At 35.1% G+C, this 20,530-nt stretch overlaps 1 protein-coding gene, 1 non-coding gene and 1 pseudogene across 5 annotated transcripts; all 3 read right to left on the reverse strand.

Moving 5' to 3' along the window:
* Window positions 1-922: 922 nt before the first annotated feature.
* Window positions 923-4,441, reverse strand: LOC146925372 (WRKY transcription factor 1-like). Of its 4 annotated transcripts, none has more exons than XM_085710309.1 (6): window positions 4,348-4,441; window positions 3,052-3,191; window positions 2,112-2,742; window positions 1,928-2,027; window positions 1,680-1,838; window positions 923-1,535 (listed from the first exon to the last, which is right to left on the reverse strand). In XM_085710309.1, the coding sequence occupies exons 3-6, from the start codon at window positions 2,650-2,652 to the stop codon at window positions 1,175-1,177; spliced, it is 1,161 nt and encodes a 386-aa protein (XP_085566435.1). In that variant the 5' UTR covers window positions 2,653-2,742; window positions 3,052-3,191; window positions 4,348-4,441; the 3' UTR covers window positions 923-1,174. The 4 variants fall into 4 exon arrangements, with proteins under 4 accessions (XP_085566435.1, XP_085566438.1, XP_085566436.1 ...); XM_085710312.1 differs by having other exon boundaries at window positions 2,950-3,191; XM_085710310.1 differs by having other exon boundaries at window positions 3,052-3,222.
* Window positions 4,442-8,502: 4,061 nt separating this feature from the next.
* LOC146925373 (small nucleolar RNA R71) lies at window positions 8,503-8,609 on the reverse strand. Its single transcript, XR_015013003.1, has one exon. It is a non-coding gene; the product is annotated as a small nucleolar RNA R71 (small nucleolar RNA).
* Window positions 8,610-18,169: 9,560 nt separating this feature from the next.
* LOC146925374 (WRKY transcription factor 1-like) lies at window positions 18,170-19,589 on the reverse strand (annotated as a pseudogene).
* Between the last annotated feature and the right edge of the window lie 941 nt (window positions 19,590-20,530).

The raw sequence follows: 20,530 nt of genomic DNA on the forward strand, positions 1-20,530 counted from the left end.
TCTTCATCACTTCACTCTTTAACTCCCCAACTTCAACCACCAAATCAACCTTATATTCCGTTATATGTGTAAATGCTAAAATGTGATATTTATCAAGCTGACTAGGTAGAACATGACTTGAAAAGGTGGACTTGATAATATGCATACAGGTGACATAAGTAGGAAAGATTGAGTACATTAGAAGGGAAATTCTCAACATAGGTGACATACGGATTATTTTCAGGAAGGTCTTCTCTAGTTTGTAAGTCTTTCTTTTTTCTTTCAATTTTATAGAAAGAGGAAAAATTCCAAAATAGACAAAAATAACGAAGAGAGATGTCTCATATTACATACACTCCCACGCTGTCTCTCTAAAGTACAGATTGCACCATTAATGTAAACTAGTTTTTCAGAACCAGGTTCAACGAACCAGAAATTGGTCAGTTAGCTAATTGGTTCAACCATGGTTGGTTTAAAGTTTGTCAGAACCAGATTGAACTGTGGTTCATTTTTTTTTTCTTTCAAAAAGAATAAAAAGTAGTTTTTATATACTTATTATTTGACATTCGGTTCAACTGATTGAACCTTGACCTGGAGGTCTCACTCTGATCTGATTTTTAAAACATTAGTTTGAATTTAATGGACCCCAGAATTTCTGTTAACCTCCAAGTACACACCAATGCATTTTTCAATGTACTAGAACAGTGTATGCCAGTATCAGTTTAGCAGCAATATAAACCACCTAAACTCAAGGTTCAACATACACAAAATAGCAGTGTCTTTTTCTTACATTAGTTTCTATATCATGTCTTTTTCAGTATCATGTTTCTATATTCTTCCAAGACTCAGAAATCAGTTGGGCATAGAAAACAACCTCATGGAATGAACCAAAACAAGAATAAGAAATAACTTAAAAGCAACATCATCAGCCACAAAACAAGAATCACAGATGAATCACAATATTTTAGATACATGTGTACGAAAATTTGCATCCAATATAGTAAATAATTGTGATTTGCATATTTAGTCAACCTAGAACAGACAACTAAAAATGAGCTAGAAAAAGGGAAAAGAGAAGGTTAGAATAGGAATGGGAACAGCAATATCAATACCATAATATATAAGTATAACCTACGTGACTTCCAACTATTTATAATCTTTGGTAACTAGCTGCATCGTTAGAAAACATTGCAATTCAGCTTTGGGCGGGTTCTGCAACAGATGTTGTACTAGGAGTATCATGTTCACTTAATCTGCATGGAACTTTCAAACTTGAATCACGTATCATGGCATCGCTGATAGAATCTTCTTTGGTACTAGGATCTTCATTTTGTTGCTCTTCCTCATTTATTTCACTTTTAAGACCCTGGTTAGGAAGGATGGTCGCTCGAATTGGAGTCAATTTTGTAGGTGTATTTTCAGGGACACCTCTTCCAGCGGGAGGTACATGATCATGTTGACCCTCATAGGTAGTTATGACAGTTGTTGTGTTTTGAGAGGACTTCTCAACATGCTTTTTGACGGGGCATCCGGGACTCGAGCATCGATAGTAATTTCTGGAAGATTGGAGAGAACGTGCAATCAATTAGATTAAATCGTTTCATGAATTTGCGAGCACATAGAGAATGAGAGATAAAATAATGCATCTTGAAAGGATCCACGATGTACCATACCAATTCATAATAAAAGCTAGTGTGTACCTTGGATTTGTGTTGCCTTTAACCATTTTCTGACCGTATTTGCGCCAGCGATACCCATCATTTACAATTCCAGACTCACTTGTAGTTCGAACAATAACGCGAGATTCACCATTTGACACATCAGCTCCAGTCGCATCGTTGTTACTATTGTCTTTCTTCCTGTTTGATATCACATTGTAAAGTAAATTAAATGTTAGATATCGCATATATCAACTCCAACAATTCTAGAAAATGGTCAAATAACGTACAGCCTCTTTGACTCGTCAGTTCGCGAAATTTTTGAAGGTGGATGGAAACGCAAAGGTGTGACCTGTCGAGGCACAGCTTCATACTCAACAGATGAATTTTCTGCATGCACCATACAGTAAAATATATTAAGAGTTTTTTCATGTAAGGACGAAAACAAAAATACTAACAAAGTTTACTTCTCACCTTGACCTTCCACATCAGCAAAAGAGGATTGGTGTGGTCCCTTTTCGACAACAGGAAGAACACAATCAACCGGTGGTACGGTGTTTGATTCAGGTTTGGGGTGATTATGCTGACCGATGTAACTGCAATCTTCGTAGTTTCCATCGTGTGATATCTGAATTTGTTTTCTTGCAGGGCAGTCTGAATAAGTACATTTGTAATAACTCCTTTTAAATTCACTCCCCTTAACGTTTTTCTGGCCATACTTTCGCCATTTATAGCCATCTTTTGTGACCTTTTCACGTATTATGGAGGGTTTGTCTTGACCAGATTGCATCAGAGGCAATTCATGCGAAGGAGTCTTGGGGCTCTGTGAATGTTGCTCGGGCGGTGAAGAGTGTGACGATACCAAGTCACAAGCCATAGCATCAGAATCCGACACTTCATTTTTAGCTACATCATCAATCCCTTGTGACAATGCAATCTCCCTCTGTGGACTCACTTGCTGCTGTACTTTATCGGAAGAAACGTTGTGATCAGCACTTTCTTGTGACAAAACCATGTTAACCGCTTACTTATATATCAAAAGGAAACAGGTCTACTTTCATTGACTGCTTCGATGAATACACAGAAATGAAGGACTTGAACAAACCTGACAACATTTAAAAAGCTTATTAGCAAAAACGCAATTGTGTGTGCGTTATCAGAAATCATCAATACAAATGATGTTATATGAACAGTATAATTGAAAAAGAATTTCATTTTATAAACTTCAGAAACTTGATCACTCATCAATAGCAGCAGGATCATTAAAAGTACTGCGACATGTATGAATTGAAGAGTGATAAAAAAATCTTACACTAAATGGCAGCGTATCTTATGTATCAGTGTTACATTAGTCATACTGTCATGGGCATAAGGGAACTTCTCAATTAGAATAAGATTATGATAATTCACTTACCAAACTATGAAGCACGGATACCGATAATAATTTGAGAAAATATATTTCAACGTAAGCATATGTGTCGGCGACGTGTGTCCGACCTAATCCGAAAAGTGTCCATGCTTCATAGCTTACAAATAGTTCTTATAAGTTTGTAGCTGTATATGAAAAAGATAAATAAGAAGGTTTCTGAAACGAAACAGAAAAGAAAAATTAAATGCAGAAACTAATTTCAACTAAACCTGTTTATTAAAGATATTAATTGAACTTTAGTAACATAACATAGTTGGGATCACCAATTCTATATTAAGAGAACCACTATTTTAGTGAGTAAATAGACATTTTTAACTTTGAAATTGTAAGGATCGGCCAATTTGGTCCTTCAACTTTACAAAATAGCAAATTAGTCCCTGAAATTAAAGAATATCAATCAACTTATTCCCTCCATCAACACATTTCTTTAGACATGCATATTGACTTAGGGCCCGTTTCGATTGGCTTATTTTTGAGTTTATGCAAAATAGCTTATACAAATAAAAAATCTTTTAAGTATTATTCATAAGCTTGTCAAGGTAGTTCATAAAAAGACAGCTTATGAAAACACAATTTTTGCTAGTGAGAACTTATGAAATAACATAAAAGCTTATTTATTTGCATAAGCTATTTTTCATTAGCTCAAAAATAAGCCAATCCAAACAAGCCCTTAAACAGTCTTCAAAATTGTAGTAAATTTTTGAAAAGGGGACTAAAATTGATTGATATTTTTTAATTCAAGGGACTAAATTACAATTTTGCAAATCTGTCAGAAAAAATTGACTGATCGTTACAATTTCTATGACTAAAATGAATATCTACACCCATTTTAGTCTTGAAATTGTAGGAATCAAACAATTTAATCATTAAATACACAAAATTCCAAAATGATAATTAAAATTGAAAATATTTGATCACATTAATCCTTATAGTTTAGTCAATTGTGTCCCAAAATCATAAAAAACATTCAATTTCACAGATCATTATAAAATTTCAAAAATTATTAAATTCCACAGACCAAATTGCCTAATCCCAACAAATTCATAAACTAAATTGGGGATTCAAAATCTAAATTGACGAAATTAATCAAGTGTAAAGAAAAAGGGAAAAGGGTTTCAATTTTTAAGTATCATACAGTGAAAAATTCTGAATTTCCAACATATAAGAAGCTGAAAATCAAAACCCACAATTCATACCTCAATTTCCAACCAAAATGACAAACTTTACTATAATAAGAGTAAAATTAAAAGAAAAAAATGAGAAATTGAGAAAAAGCATTACCACGAAGAAATTGAGGTTGAAATTGAAGAGGACAATTGAACTGAACAAATGAACTGAAGTGAAACTGTGTTGTGTTGTGTTGTGTTTTGTTTGTGAGTTTGTGTTGTGTTTGGATGGAAGCAATAAGAAAGAGAAAAAGTGTTTTTTTTATTAATTTGACCCAAAAGAAAGAATAATAACACACCAAATAAATAAAAATAAAGAGGAACAAAAGTCCACTCTTTCTCTCTCCAAACAGACACCAAGAATATGCTATATTTTTTATTTTTTATGTTAAATTAAATTGGAGTAAATGGGCTTGATAATTCGAAATTAGTCAAAAATAAAATAAAAATTGTTAAATCGAAGTTTTTTTAACAAAAAATCGAAGTTCTTTTGAATAATTCTTCTTTAATGAAATTTATTAACCATTTAATTTCAATTGATTGGTAGTTTTTATATTATTTTATTGATTATGCCTTTTTTTTTATATAAAGCTTCATTGATCATTTCTTTGTGACAACTATTTCATTTCATTTTTCCTTAAAAAAAACTATTTTATTTCATTTGATAATATTAAATGCTTATTTTGATTATTAACTTTTTGACAAAGGTTTTATTTTTTTGGAAAAATAAAATGCAATACAAATATATTTTTTTGTTTTGAAAGATTAATATTTTGAGAATTGAGAGTTTCTAAAATAATTATATGAAAGAAAAAAAAATGTAATGCACGGTATACTATAATTCGGAGTTTTTTTTTTTTTCTACAGTACAATAGGGACTTTTGAATAATGAAATACTTCTTCAGTCTTAAAATATACGCAAAAATTAATCAACAAAAGTTAATGTATTTAGTTGAAAACTTATACCAAACTAGTTAATGTATGTGTGTGGCTGTTTGGCCTCAGTATTGTGAGTTCGAAGCACAAAAAACCCATTTATTCAATTTTAAAAAGTGAATTTTAATCATTGAGCCACTATACAAAAAACCTCGTGGAAAAGAAATTTTGTCAAAAAATAAATAAATAAATAAATCCCATTTATGTATCTTCTTTTTTCTTTATTTTTTTTTTGTTTATGTTGTTTTTGGTTGGTCTGGGTGTTTTTGTGATGTTTTTAGTTGTTTCCTAGAGTATGATGTTTTTAGTTGATTTTGGGTATTTTTGTGACGAGAAATGATATATTTGTACAATCATTTTTTAACATTTTTTGTGACAATTTTCTTTTTCATACTCACATTATGTTTTTATTTTCTCTTTCTATTGTTTTTGATTTTATGTCAATATCTTATTTTATATTTTTGTAAATTTATAGTTGTCCAATAAGTTGTCATACAAATGGTTATTCAAATAACACAACTCTTTTGTCACCCTGTTGTTTCTTTTGCTTGGTGTCCTGGTTTGGAGTATTTCTTGTGTATGTGCTCTTTTCCAGCGACTTTTGATGTGGCTACTCCCTAACCTTTACGATCGGTTTGTATTATATCAAATGAGAGGAAGAGTGATATTGAGAGCTGAGATGAATAAATATAGGCCTTTAGATTAAAATAAATAAATGGTACAAACTAAGAGATCACTTAAAAAAAATCCACTTGTCAATTTTTTTCCAACGTACCTCCTTCCTTTGCTTTCTCTCTCTCAAAGATGATTCTTCCTTGTACTTCCTCATAACAAACTGGGATAATCAACAAAACATTACTAGTCTATGTCACTTGAAGACCACCTATTTTTTCAATTTTAGATTGAGTTAAACATAACTCAACAACACGAAAGACAAGGATTTTTTTAATCAGTCGAAACTCCAGGTATGATTATAGTTTTTTTTTTAAAGACCCTTTATTTTTAAACTAATTCTAATTTTCTAGTTTTGCTAGATTAACATTTCTAGCTTCTTTTTTTTTTTAAGACCGAGAAAAAAGTAAAAAAAAAGGAAGATAAGTGAATTGGGTTTGTTTACTTCTTTTCCTTCTCTTTTTTGACAAAATTTATTTTCCTTCTAAAACGAGGTATTTTTTTTTTTTTACTTATCAAGTAGATTCGTGGTTAGAAATTCACTTTTTTTAAGTGAATAAATGAAGTGTTCAGAATTTAAACCCCAACATGCATATCATAATGTATTGTCTTTATCAATTGAGTTAAGCTCACAGAGACCAACGATGTTTGTTTACTTCTATGATTAAGATTAAGAATACATATATTCCACAATTTTTATCCCCAAAATTGTTACATACAATTATTTTTCATCGATTATATCACATTTCTTGTTCTGCCGTCAATAGCGTTCAAGAAGACTGCTATGGAGGAATACGAGGTGGGTGGGAGATGTTATTAGAAGGCGGGTGGAAGAATAAATATAGGCCTTTATATCAAAATGAATGGTGTCTTGCACTCTTGCCTTTTTCTTTTCTTTTCTCTTTTTGCACCCTTAAGGTTAGGGGCAATGATGAGTCATAGATAGTCATATTTATTGCCTTATTTAGTTTAGTTTTATTTTAGATTTGATTTAGTTTTATTGCATTTTATTTTATATTAGAATATTTTACTTCAAAATGTCTTTTGTTTTATTTTAGGAATAAATATATGGTGGAAGGTGTCTTGGAGCAAAAGAAAGAGGACTGGAGCAAATACAGCGCAAGAATACGAAGATACGGGACAAAAATATGATCCCACCAAGTCAGAAGCTTGGCACGGCCCGTGCCAACATGTGGCACGGCCGTGCCCGTCCCCAGGATGCTCTTTTGCTGCTTTTCTTCGGGCCCAAGTTACCCTGTTGCAGCTTTACCGTTTTATCCCTTTAGTTGCTTAGTTTCTAAGTCAGATGTAAAGCTATAAATAGAGTAGCTCTCCACCATAAACAATTCACCTTTTACTTTGTTTATTTCAATTGCTATTTTAATAAAAGTCTTTATTTCCCTTTTACTTTCTTTGCAATTTACTTTACTGTTATTTTCTCTCTTCTTCCCCCATGTCTACGATGAACATGAGTGAGTAGACTTCTTTGTCTTGGGATCGTTGGATAAGTCTAATGACGTAATCCGGATCAAGCCAAGTCTTAAACCCTAATTAATTGTTACCCTAATTCCTAATCTAAATTCACCGTTTTAACATGAATTAATTATTATCAAACTGTGGAAGCGAACGCGGAGGGTTTGATAATGGTTAATTCATCATCACAGATATCAATTCATAAAGCGAACGCGGAGCTTTGATATCCGAACAAGTGAATTTAGACAAGGTTTGCGAAACATGAGAATAGTCTAGCAAACCTTGGGACACATAAAGTTTCGATCTTCAAGGGTCCCAAAGGCAATCACCCATGAGAATAGGTGTGGTTGTTGGAGGGATACACTCACTGACTTCGAGAGGAGTTGTGATATGCTAAAGAGAGACTTGTCCTTAGTAATTAGGATTAACGTTTAATTATAAGTTTAAGGCTTGCTTGTGAAAAGATTCGTTATTATGATGAACCAATGATCCCAAGGCTTTTTAATATTATTGTTATTTACCTTCAAAAACTGCACTCTCCAACTTCTTATTTCTTTCTCTTCTAATCAATTTCTAAAAGCTAATTGGATTGACCAACTCCCTAGCGGAACGATAACTCTACTTACTACTATTACTTCGATAGGCCGTGCACTTGCGGTTTGGCCCTATCAAGTTTTTGGCGTCGTTGCCGGGGAGTTAACTAATTTAATTAGCTTTTTCTTAGTGATTAGAACTCTCTCTTCTTCTTTCTCTTTTCTTTTTTTTTTATTTTTTTATTTTCCTTCACCATTAACTTCTTGGAAAGCACAAAAATAATACCAACATGTCTGAAAGACGTGCTCTTATAGAATACGTGACTCCTTCAACGGAAGAGCCATATGCTATTATCGTGTACCCAACGGTTGAGGGTGAAGACTTTGAAATTAAGCCTGCCCAACTTAAGATGGTGCAGCAAAATTGTTTTTCGGGATCCCCCGATGAGGATCCCAATCTCCATATCTCAACTTTTTGGCGGCTCACTGTGACATACAAGAAAAACCAAGAAACTTTAAGACTGCATCTCTTCCCTTTTTCTCTAAAAAACAAGGCTCTTAACTGGTTCCATTCCCTAAGAGTTGGTTCCATCACCTCATGGGACCAATTAAAGCGTGAATTTCTCATCCGTTTCCTCCCCCCATCAAAAATCGGCCAACTTAGGGAAAAGCTTTTTCAATTTACTCAAAAAGAGGGGGAATCTCTTCATGATTCATGGGGACGTTTTAAAGAAATGCTTAAACTTTGCCCTCTCCATGGTCTAGAAGAGTGGTTAATCATCCACACCTTTTACAATGGTTTATCTCATACTACTAAAATCTTTGTTGATACAGCTGCAGGTGGTGCCTTAATGAACAAGGACTTCGAAACAGCCTATGCCTTGATCGAAGACATGGCTCGAAACCTCTTCCTATGGACCGATGAAGAATTCACTACAAGATCTTCACCCTCCAAAAAGAGGGCAGGTATGTACGAAGTCTCTGATTATGACCACCTTGCTTCTAGGATTGATGCACTAACCCACAAATTTGAAAAACTTAATGTTAGTGCTAGTACTTCTACCTCTACACCTTCTTCTTGTAAAGCATGTAGTGATTGCAAACTAGGTAGTGTTGAGCAAATAAACTTTATTCAAAACAATCAAGGGGTAAGTTTTAACCAAAGCCCCAATCCCTTGGTTAAAAAAACGACACCACCAAGTTTTGCAATTGATCAAAAGGTTATTCAAAAGTCTAATCTTGAACTTTTAATGGAAAATTTTCTTCTTAACCAATCCGAACAGCTCAAGGAGCTTGCAAATCAAACTAGACTTTTGAATGAATCTTTCATTACACTTACATCAAAAGTAGACTCTATTTCCTCTCACAACAAAATCTTAGAGACTCAGCTCTCACTAGTTGTTCAAGAATTTCGCCAACCTAGAATGAACGCCGTTACACTTAGGAGTGGTAAGCAACTAGAGGACCCCTTAAGAGTCAAGCCTAGTGAGGAAGAAGCTAGTAAACCACAAGGAGAGGTGATTGAAGAAGAGAATGAGAAGCCACAAAGTGAGGAAGTTACACCACCCCCTTCAACCCAAAAATCCCTTTCCCTCAAAGATTTACCAAGTCTAAGCTTGACGAGCAATTTAAAAAATTCATTGAAATGATGAATAAAATCTACATTGATGTTCCATTCACCGATGTCCTAACTCAAATGCCTACCTATGCTAAATTTTTAAAAGAAATTCTTTCAAAAAAAAAAGGAAAATTGAGGAAAGTGAAACGGTGAACCTTACGGAAGAGTGTAGTGCTATCATCCAAATTAAATTGCCACCAAAGCTTAAAGATCCAGGAAGTTTCTCCATACCTTGCGTCATAGGCCCTGAGATGGTAAAAAGGGCGATGTGTGACTTAGGAGCTAGTGTCAGTTTGATGCCTTTATCACTTTACGAGAGATTGGGGTTAGGGGAACTTAAGTCAACTAGAATGACCCTACAATTAGCGGACCGTTCCATTAAGTATCCAGCTGGAATCATAGAGGACGTCCCTGTCAAAGTAGGAGAAATTTATGTCCCCACAGATTTTGTTGTGATGGAAATAGAGGAGGATAACCAAGTACCGATACTTTTGGGAAGGTCTTTCCTTCCTACCGCTGGGGCTATAATAGATGTTAAACATGGGAAATTGGAATTTAATGTTGGTAAGGATACTGTTGAATTTGAACTTGCTAAACTAATGAAAAATCCTTCCATTAAAGACTCTTGTTGCATGTTTGATATAATTGACCGTTGTGTGAAAGAGTGCCCTTTGGCATCAACTACACATGATGGTTTGGAAGTATGCTTGGTTAGTGATGCAGGTACAAAACTAGATAGAGACTCCAAAGAGTATGAGAAGATGTTAGATGGAACTCCTCCTATGGAAGATGTGGGCATAGAGGAGCTAATGGGAAAAGAACCAACCCCTTCACCAAAGGAAGCACCAAAGGTGGAGCTTAAACCACTCCCACCAAGCTTGAGGTATGAATTCTTAGGCCCTAATTCAACCTACCCTGTCATTGTGAATGCAAATCTAAATGAGGTGGAAACTGAAAAATTGCTTTATGTCCTCAAAAAGTATCCTAAGGCTATAGGTTATACCATTGACGACATTAAAGGAATAAACCCCTCATTGTGCACACATAGGATACTACTTGAGGAGGACTATAAGCCCTCCGTTGAACACCAAAGAAGGTTGAACCCTAACATGAAAGAAGTTGTGAAAAAAGAGGTCTTAAAACTCCTAAATGCAGGTGTCATTTACCCAATTTCTGATTCCAAATGGGTTAGCCCGGTTCAAGTAGTACCTAAAAAGGGTGGTCTCACTATTATTAAGAACGATAAAAATGAATCCATTGCCACTAGAACCATCACCGGTTGGAGAATGTGTATTGACTATAGGAAGCTCAACAAAGCAACCCGTAAAGATCACTTCCCACTCCCCTTTATAGACCAAATGTTAGAAAGGCTAGCTAAGCATTCGCACTTTTGTTACTTAGATGGGTATTCCGGATTCTTCGAAATACCTATTCACCCCAATGACCAAGAGAAAACCACTTTCACATGTCCTTTTGGTACCTTTGCCTATAGGAGAATGCCTTTTGGTCTTTGCAATGCCCCCGCTACTTTCCAAAGATGCATGATGTCTATTTTTTCTGATTTTGTTGAAAACATAATGGAAGTCTTTATGGATGATTTTTCTGTGCATGGATCTAGTTTTGATAATTGTTTGACTAACCTGGAAAAAGTTTTGGAAAGATGTGAACAGGTAAACTTAGTGTTGAATTGGGAGAAGTGTCACTTCATGGTAAGAGAAGGAATTGTCCTAGGACACTTAGTTTCTGAACGGGGTATAGAGGTGGACAAAGCAAAAATTGCAATTATTGAAAAAATGTCCCCTCCTACCTCGGTGAAGGAAGTAAGAAGTTTCCTAGGACATGCAGGGTTTTACCGCCGTTTCATCAAAGATTTTTCTTCAATAACCAAGCCACTAACAAGCTTGCTCCTTAAGGATGCAGATTTTGTGTTTGATGATGCATGCCTAAAGGCATTTTGCAGGTTAAAAAAAGCTTTGGTCACTGCCCCTATCATACAACCACCGGATTGTAACTTGCCTTTTGAAATAATGTGTGATGCGAGTGACTATGCAGTAGGGGCTGTGTTGGGACAAAGAAAAGACAAGAAGATGCATGCCATTTATTATGCAAGTAAGACCCTTGATGGGGCACAGATAAACTATGCCACAACAGAAAAAGAATTGTTAGCGGTAGTTTATGCCATTGACAAATTTCGGCCATACTTGGTAGGATCAAAAATCATCATTTACACAGATCACTCGGCAATAAAATATTTGTTAAACAAAAAAGATGCCAAGTCGAGGTTGATCCGGTGGATTTTGCTCCTTCAAGAATTTGACCTTGAAATAAAAGATAAAAAGGGTACCGAAAATGTTGTAGCTGATCACTTGTCCCGCCTTAGGGAGACCAATGAGAATGAGTTACCCCTGGATGATTCATTTCCGGATGATCAACTCTTCTTATTGGCACAAACTAACGCACCTTGGTATGCAGACTTTGTTAACTTTCTTGCAGCTGGAGTATTACCACCTGGATTGAGCTACCAACAAAAGAAGAAGTTCTTCCATGACCTCAAACATTATTATTGGGATGAACCCTACCTTTTCAAAAGAGGCTCAGACGGGATCTTCAGAAGATGATTCCTGAAAACGAGGTAAGTAGTATTCTAACCCACTGTCACTCCTTTTCTTATGGTGGCCACGCCAGTACTCAAAAGACCTCTTTCAAAATTCTTCAATCTGGTTTCTGGTGGCCATCGCTTTTCAAAGATGTGCATAAATTCGTTTCTAAATGTGACAAATGTCAACGCACCAGTAACATTACTAAGAGGAATGAAATGCCCTTAAACAACATTCTTGAAGTCGAAATTTTCGATGTATGGGGTGTTGATTTCATGGGACCTTTCCCCTCTTCTTTTGGAAATCAATACATATTGGTGGCAGTTGAATATGTGTCCAAATGGGTTGAGGCTGTTGCCTCACCCACTAATGATGCACATGTTGTTATAAAATTTTTCAAAAAGATTATCTTTCTAAGGTTTGGAGTGCCAAGGGTTGTAATAAGCGATGGAGGGTCTCACTTTATATCTAAACTTTTCGAAAAACTTTTACAAAAGTATGGAGTGAAACACAAAATTGCTACACCCTATCACCCACAAACTAGTGGACAAGTTGAGGTCTCCAATAGACAAATAAAACGCATTCTTGAAAAAACAGTTTCAAACTCTAGGAAGGATTGGTCAAGTAAGCTCGACGATGCTCTTTGGGCCTATCGAACGGCTTACAAAACTCCAATTGGAATGACACCTTTTAAGCTAATCTATGGAAAATCTTGTCACCTTCCGGTTGAACTTGAACACAAAGCCTATTGGGCAGTAAGAAACCTCAACTTAGATCCCAATCTAGCTGGTCAAAAGAGAAAACTTCAGCTAAGTGAGTTAGAAGAACTTAGAATTGATGCTTATGAAAATGCCCGTATTTACAAAGAACGAACTAAAAAATGGCACGACAAGCATAACCTCAAAAGGAACTTCAAGAGCGGTGACCTTGTACTGCTCTTTAACTCTAGGCTAAGGCTTTTTCCAAGTAAGTTAAGATCAAGATGGTGTGGTCCATTCACTGTTCGTAATGTCTACCCCTATGGGGCAATTGAAATTTTTTCTGAAAAGACTGGACCTTTCAAAGTTAATGGCCAAAGACTAAAGATTTACAATGCAGGTGAAGTTGTTGAAGAAGAAACAATACTAGCCCTCTTAGATCCTCCATGAGGAACCACTCTTACATCTTTCGTCAAGCTAGTGACGGTAAAAGAGCGCTTCGTGGGAGGCAACCCACGCATTTAACTGCTTTCGTTTTGTTTTAAGTTGTTTTGTAGGTAATTGTCCGAGTACGATTCAAGAAAATGAAAAAAATTGAAGTCCCTGGAACCAGAAGGTTGGCACGGCCGTGCCATGTTTTTCAAAGAAAAAATGGAGCCAGCCACAGAATGTTGGCACGGCCCGTGTTGAGGTTGGCACGGCCGTGCCAGCTTACAGAGTCCAAAAATTCATTTTTTTTTTGCTATTTATAACACCTTGTGAGCTATCTGCACCCCTTCTTCTTCCTCTACTTCTTCTTCTTCTTTTTAATTTCTTTTCTTTTGAATCATTGAGGACAATGCTTCCCCTAAGTGTGTGTGTGTGTGTGGGGGGGGGGGGGGGGGGGGGGCTAATAAAGTGTCTAGAGTCGTAGTGTCCAAACTCCCTTAAACTTTATTCTTTTGTTTTGTTTTTATAGCAAGAGGCACGACTAGTAGCTTGTTTTTAATGTAAATATGGCATGAAAATTTTTTGTTTTGTCTCTTCTTTAAAGGTTGTTTCTTGTACATAAAAGTAGTTTCTTGTGTTTCTTGTGTTCTTGTTATACCCATATCTTGTTTTAATGTGAAAATTCTCCAATGAGAAAAGCACCCGGTTGCAATCCTTGAGCAAATGTATGAATATGTATTTTAAGGAGCACGTTCTATCTTTAGTGTTAACTTAGACCCTTTAAAGTCTTAAGAGTAAAAATAGTATAAGTTTGTGTGGGAAATTGTTCTTAATTGTTATATTCTTCTTAATTTGTTAATGTTAAATGGGGCGGGAGAATGGCACCAACATGTGGGGGAAAGGACAATTACATCCTAACTTCCTAATTGTGGTGGTGACTCCTTAATTTGAACTTAAAGTGAAACAAATTCATCAATGCTAGGGAGAAAGGACAATTACATCCAAAAAGACTTCCTACGCGGAGATGAAATAAAAGAAAATTTTGCAGCACTGCTTAGGGTGATTTTGAATCTAGGGGGAAAGGACAATTACATCCGAGAAGACTTCCTACGAGGATAGATAGCCCCTAAGCATCTGCAGCCCCTTGTGCTTAATTGTTAAATTAATTCAATCTTAACTTTAATTCCCATCACTCTTATATGAAATGAAGAAAGGACTTTTCTCGGTTACTTTAGCATTAAGGATAGAACCTGTTCCTCATAATATCTGTCTTATACAGGAGCAAGAAAAGGGTTGGACTGCACACACACACTCACTTGAGACTTGATGTTGGGTGGAATAGGTTCATGAGGAATATTTGAAATTGTAATTAGTGTACTTGGAACAAAACCTTTCTTTGAGACTTATGTTCTTAATATTGCCATAAATCAATCTTTTGTTGTTGCTATGTCTGTTGCCTTTTGCTTGAGGACAAGCAAAGATTCAAGTGTGGGGGAGTTTGATGAGTCATAGATAGTCATATTTATTGCCTTATTTAGTTTAGTTTTATTTTAGATTTGATTTAGTTTTATTGCATTTTATTTTATATTAGAATATTTTACTTCAAAATGTCTTTTGTTTTATTTTAGGAATAAATATATGGTGGAAGGTGTCTTGGAGCAAAAGAAAGAGGACTGGAGCAAATACAGCGCAAGAATACGAAGATACGGGACAAAAATATGATCCCACCAAGTCAGAAGCTTGGCACGACCCGTGCCAACATGTGGCACGGCCGTGCCCGTCCCCAGGATGTTCTTTTGCTGCTTTTCTTCGGGCCCAAGTTACCCTGTTGCAGCTTTACCGTTTTATCCCTTTAGTTGCTTAGTTTCTAAGTCAGATGTAAAGCTATAAATAGAGTAGCTCTCCACCATAAACAATTCACCTTTTACTTTGTTTATTTCAATTGCTATTTTAATAAAAGTCTTTATTTCCCTTTTACTTTCTTTGCAATTTACTTTACTGTTATTTTCTCTCTTCTTCCCCCATGTCTACGATGAACATGAGTGAGTAGACTTCTTTGTCTTGGGATCGTTGGATAAGTCTAATGACGTAATCCGGATCAAGCCAAGTCTTAAACCCTAATTAATTGTTACCCTAATTCCTAATCTAAATTCACCGTTTTAACATGAATTAATTATTATCAAACTGTGGAAGCGAACGCGGAGGGTTTGATAATGGTTAATTCATCATCACAGATATCAATTCATAAAGAGAACGCAGAGCTTTGATATCCGAACAAGTGAATTTAAACAAGGTTTGCGAAACATGAGAATAGTCTAGCAAACCTTGGGACACATAAAGTTTCGATCTTCAAGGGTCCCAAAGGCAATCATCCATGAGAATAGGTGTGGTTGTTGGAGGGATACACTCACTGACTTCGAGAGGAGCTGTGATATGCTAAAGAGAGACTTGTCCTTAGTAATTAGGATTAACGTTTAATTATAAGTTTAAGGCTTGCTTGTGAAAAGATTCGTTATTATGATGAACCAATGATCCCAAGGCTTTTTAATATTATTGTTACTTACCTTCAAAAACTGCACTCTCCAACTTCTTATTTCTTTCTCTTCTAATCAATTTCTAAAAGCTAATTGGATTGACCAACTCCCTAGCGGAACGATAACTCTACTTACTACTATTACTTCGATAGGCCGTGCACTTGCGGTTTGGCCCTATCAGGCAAGGTCAATATTTTTTCTGTAAGTGGATAGACATCTCGTGTTTTTTTAAGATGTTTAATTTCTTTCATAAATCTTTTAATAATTATTTCAGTAAGTATTTTTGAGTTATTTTTGTTGTTTTTCAATCTGGATTATGGGTTTAACTACATTGATTCTTTTATGCACATATAATGGCACCTAATATTAGTAGGAAGAATATGGTTGGGTTTCTTGTTGAAGCCAAAACTACAGGGTAAAGTTCTTTGAACAATCTTCGAATGGAAGAAAATAGACCTATTGTGTTGCCTCTCCATGAAGAGAAGAAAGGAAAGAGATATCACATTGTTGTCTCATCACGTCAAGTTATTGAGGTGGCCACCTAATGTCTTAGGTTGACCACATTTGTTTTAGATCCTCTTGTTACTGCTAAAACCACAATTTTGCTCCAAAACTATTCTACTTGTGCTAATGTGGTTGTGTTGTCACAACATATACATGAACCTATCCTCGACCATGATCTTATACGAATGTATTGTGGAGTTTGAGGCAGAGTGAAGGTAAACTTTCCTAATCATGATGATTGGGCCACATAGTATATTCTAGAGTTCTCCCTTGTATTGGTGCATCAAAGTTAAAATTTATATGGAATGTTGACAATGGATATTCTTATATGGTGAGTAACCTAGTTCATAAGAAGGGTGAAGAAAGAACTAAGTTTCACAATGACTTAAGATTCTGTGTGACTTCAATATTCAATCATCTCAAGGTGTTTGAGTAATTCAATAACTTCGATATAATATATACATGGGAAAGGATGATCTGCAAATGGAAAAGAAAGGTAAGGATGACCTTCACAAATATTGGGCAAGCTTATTGATATGGATAAGAAGATGAATGTCATTTCTTCTGAGAATGAAAGATTAAAAAATGGGTAAATACATGTATGATGAAACCAACTGAGTTATAGGAAAAATGGTTGCACCATGAGAAGAGGTTGATGATGGATGTTGAGATAATTGCTAAGGACTTTGCGTCAAGATTGCATACCTAAAACTGAAGGTCGGGGGATGTGAGTTTGAGTTCAAGATTGAAAGTATGAAAAAGATTAATCATGATATGGCGGTGAAAAGAACAATGGAGTTTGTTATAGGTTCTCTAGAGTTTATTTTCAAAGTTAAACTAGTTACCCTTAACTTTGATGTATCATTTTGAGGTTAAGGACGCTTTTAAGATGAAGGATGGTTCTGAGATGAATACCGATATTGAGGGTCAATGATGCCACACGATGTGTTTTGCTTGTATTTGTATTTGGTTGGTGCATTTGACCATCGCCCAATACAATCAGTTCTTTGTAACGTCTGCATATTTCAATTCAATTTCAGTATTTCCTATGTTTCATGTGTATTTCCTCTCTTATAAGAATCTCAGATGTTCTGATGTGGATCTAAGCTTCATCTTTTACTCCAAGCCTTGTCCACACTCTAGATTATGTACGTTAGGGAAGATCTGAGATTCTTCTTTGTTTCTGTTTAATGTTACATCTTCGTCTGGATAATATAGGATTTTTATTTTTATATTATAGTTATTCATGTAATCATCTGATGAAATTCCTACATTTAATGTTATTTACACTAAAAAAATAAAAGGAATTCATTGGCAAGATTGTGTTACCAATGTAATCGTATTCGCAATTTTATGTCGAGTTCAAGTTCGGGCTTACATTGTATATTGAATTTAAATGAATTGACCTACTGATGGATTGTCACATCAACGCAAGACATCGGGCTTATGTAACGCAGTGCCAATGCAATGAATCATGTTTATCTAATTGATACACAAACATAATGCCTCGCCAAGGTGTCGATTCAAGGCCTCAATCCTATGTAGTTAAACCATTGACAGGTTGCTACATCATGATGTCGACATATGGCACTAGGATTTACACATTCCTTTTAATGGATTGTATTGTTTGTGTGTCAACGTGCGACATTGAGACTATGTACTTGTATTAAGATATAAAACATAATATGCTTGAGAAAGAATTTATTGATAAAATGGAAAAAAGGATGTGTCTCGTTAAAACCACCAAGGACCAAAACCCTTTTGAAGAAAAATGTCCGAGTTGGAAAAAGAGTGCACCATCCCATTACAAAAAATTAATTTAAGTAAAATTTGAGGTGCGTGGTATTCCACGACCTCAGATAAATGTTTTTGACTAGGACTTCTTATCGATATACCATTTTGCCAAGTGCAGAGTTTAACCAATATGGTCCTTCCCCTATAGCTACTCTTCCTTCCTTATCTCATCAATCTTTTGTAAGACTATATCTCCTTCCTTGATACTGTTAGGTTTGATGTAGTGTTGAAGCATACTTTGACTCCTATTTAAGTCTGATGTGGCCAAGTTTTGCATCAGACTTTTCACTAGGAGTATCATGCTCATTTAATCTACATGGAAGTGCAGAACATGAACCACAAATCATGGCATCATCGACAATATTTTCATTTTATTTCTCTTCCTCATTTAATTCACTTTCAAGACCCTGATTAGGAAGGATGATCGCTCGAATTGGAGTCATGTCATCACAAATAACGTTAGCTTCAGATATCTTTTATGGCTCGCCATTAATACGCATTATTTGAGTATTTGTAGCAGAGTCATGACGGACACCCCTACCAGTCGGTGGTTCATGATCATGTTGTCCCTTATAGGTAGTTGTTACATTAGTCACATTTAGAGGGGACTTTTCGACATACTTTTTCACTGTGCATCCTGGATAGGCGCATCGAAAGTAATTTCTAGAAGATTGGAGAGAAAATGCAATCAATTAGATAAAAACATTTCTTGAATTTGTGTATTTGCAAAAGCTTAAAGCATAGAGAAAAAGCAATAAAAAAAATGCATATTGAAATGATCTACAATGTATGAGTTCAAAACAAAAGCTAGGATGTACCTTTGAATTGTTTTTCCATTAACCATTTTTCTTCCGTATTTGCGCCAGCGATACGCATCATTTACAACTTCATTTGCACTTGAAGTCTGAACAACAAGGTGAGGTTCACTAGTTAACACGCCAACTCTAGTAGCATCAGTATTGTTGTCTGCATGCACAACAATGTACAATATATTAAGAGGTTTTTCATGTAATATTGAAACTAAAATACTAAAAAAGAGTACTTATCACCTTGAACTTCCACACCGGCCAAATAGGGTTGATGTGGTCCCTGTTCAACAACAGGAAGAACATGATCAACCGGTGGTACAATGCTTGATTGAGGATTAGGATGATTATGCTGATTGGTGTAACTAAAATATTCGACGGTCCCATCATTTGACCAATGGAATTTCTTTTTTGCCCGACAGTCTGAATGTATGCATCTGTAATAGACTCTTTTATGTTCATTCTTCTTAATGTTTTTCTCACCATATTTTTTCCACTTATAGCCATCTTTTCTTACCATTTCACGTATGATTGAGCGAGTGTATTGATTAGATTGTATTAGACGTAATTCATGTGAAGGAGTATTAGGGCTCTGCGAGTGTTGCATGAGTGGTGAAGAATGTGATAATACCAAGTCACAAGCCATAGCTACATCATTAGTCTCTTGTGACAATGTGACCTCCCTTTCAGGATTCACTCGATGTTGTACTTCAAAAGGAGAATCATTGCGATCAACATTTTGTTGTGACAAAACCATTTTAACTTCTATCTTATCTTATATTTAAAAAGGAGACAACTCTACTTTATTGTGCGCGCTCAAACATCATCAATAAAAATGTTAATATATGAACAATATTATTTGAGAGAGAAACAAATTAATTTATGAACTTTAAAAACTTCAACACTAGTATTGCATCAAAATCATCAAAGTGTACTATAACATGTATATTGAGTGCTACAAAAAAATCTTAACATAAATACCAACATATCTTATGTAAGATTCGATTTGGTGCAGCAATTGCCAGATGTGGTTCCTGATATAAACCATCCGATCTCAATGTATAATTGAGATTGTTTAAAGCTAATTTTATTTTATTGTGTAATATGAATTGTTCAATCTCGGATTAACGACCGAGATCCTTTTATTTGGTACCATCTTATGTAAGAGGGTTGCATTAGCTTTGGGCCTATTGAAACTTCTATGTTAAAAATAAGGTTGTGATTATTCACTTACAACAAAGTTTTTGTAAGTTCATAGCTGTTTATCTAAAAGATAGAAAAGAGGTCTCTCAAACCAAATAAAAAACCTAATTTCTAACATTGCATAATGTATGCATGCGTCGAACCCCAAACACCTACTTACTCACAAACAAAAATAAAGAACTGTAACTAAGTAAAAAAAAAAATCTTTTAATATTTTTTTTTTTTGTACAAAAGAGGGCCAAAGGCCCATATTTTAATATTTTGTTATATGTTAACATAAAGATGTCATCAAAGAGAATGGACGAGATTATTTTGGGAAGACATTAATTGTGTTGCAAAAACATAACATTTTGGGATCACCAAATTTATTAAGAGAACCACGTGAGTAAACTATATGGATTAAATACATTTCATTTCTCCTTAGAGAATTAGAGGGACTAAATTATGAGTAAACTATATGGATTAAATACATTTCATTTCTCCTTAGAGAATTAGAGGGAC

Source organism: Medicago sativa, chromosome 5 (assembly GCF_051527215.1).
Source record: "Medicago sativa cultivar Bolivia chromosome 5, Bolivia_mono, whole genome shotgun sequence".
In the NCBI taxonomy this organism is placed as follows: Eukaryota; Viridiplantae; Streptophyta; class Magnoliopsida; order Fabales; family Fabaceae; genus Medicago; species Medicago sativa.

Excerpts from the sequence above, each read along its gene's own strand:
- LOC146925372 (XM_085710311.1), bottom strand. The coding sequence starts at position 2,652 with ATGGTTTTGTCACAAGAAAGTGCTGATCACAACGTTTCTTCCGATAAA. Across the intron at positions 2,028-2,111 it reads TGCTGATGTGGAAGGTCAAG|AAAATTCATCTGTTGAGTAT; the intron begins GTGAGAAGTAAA and ends TGGTGCATGCAG. Across the intron at positions 1,536-1,679 it reads AAAGGCAACACAAATCCAAG|AAATTACTATCGATGCTCGA; the intron begins GTACACACTAGC and ends CCAATCTTCCAG.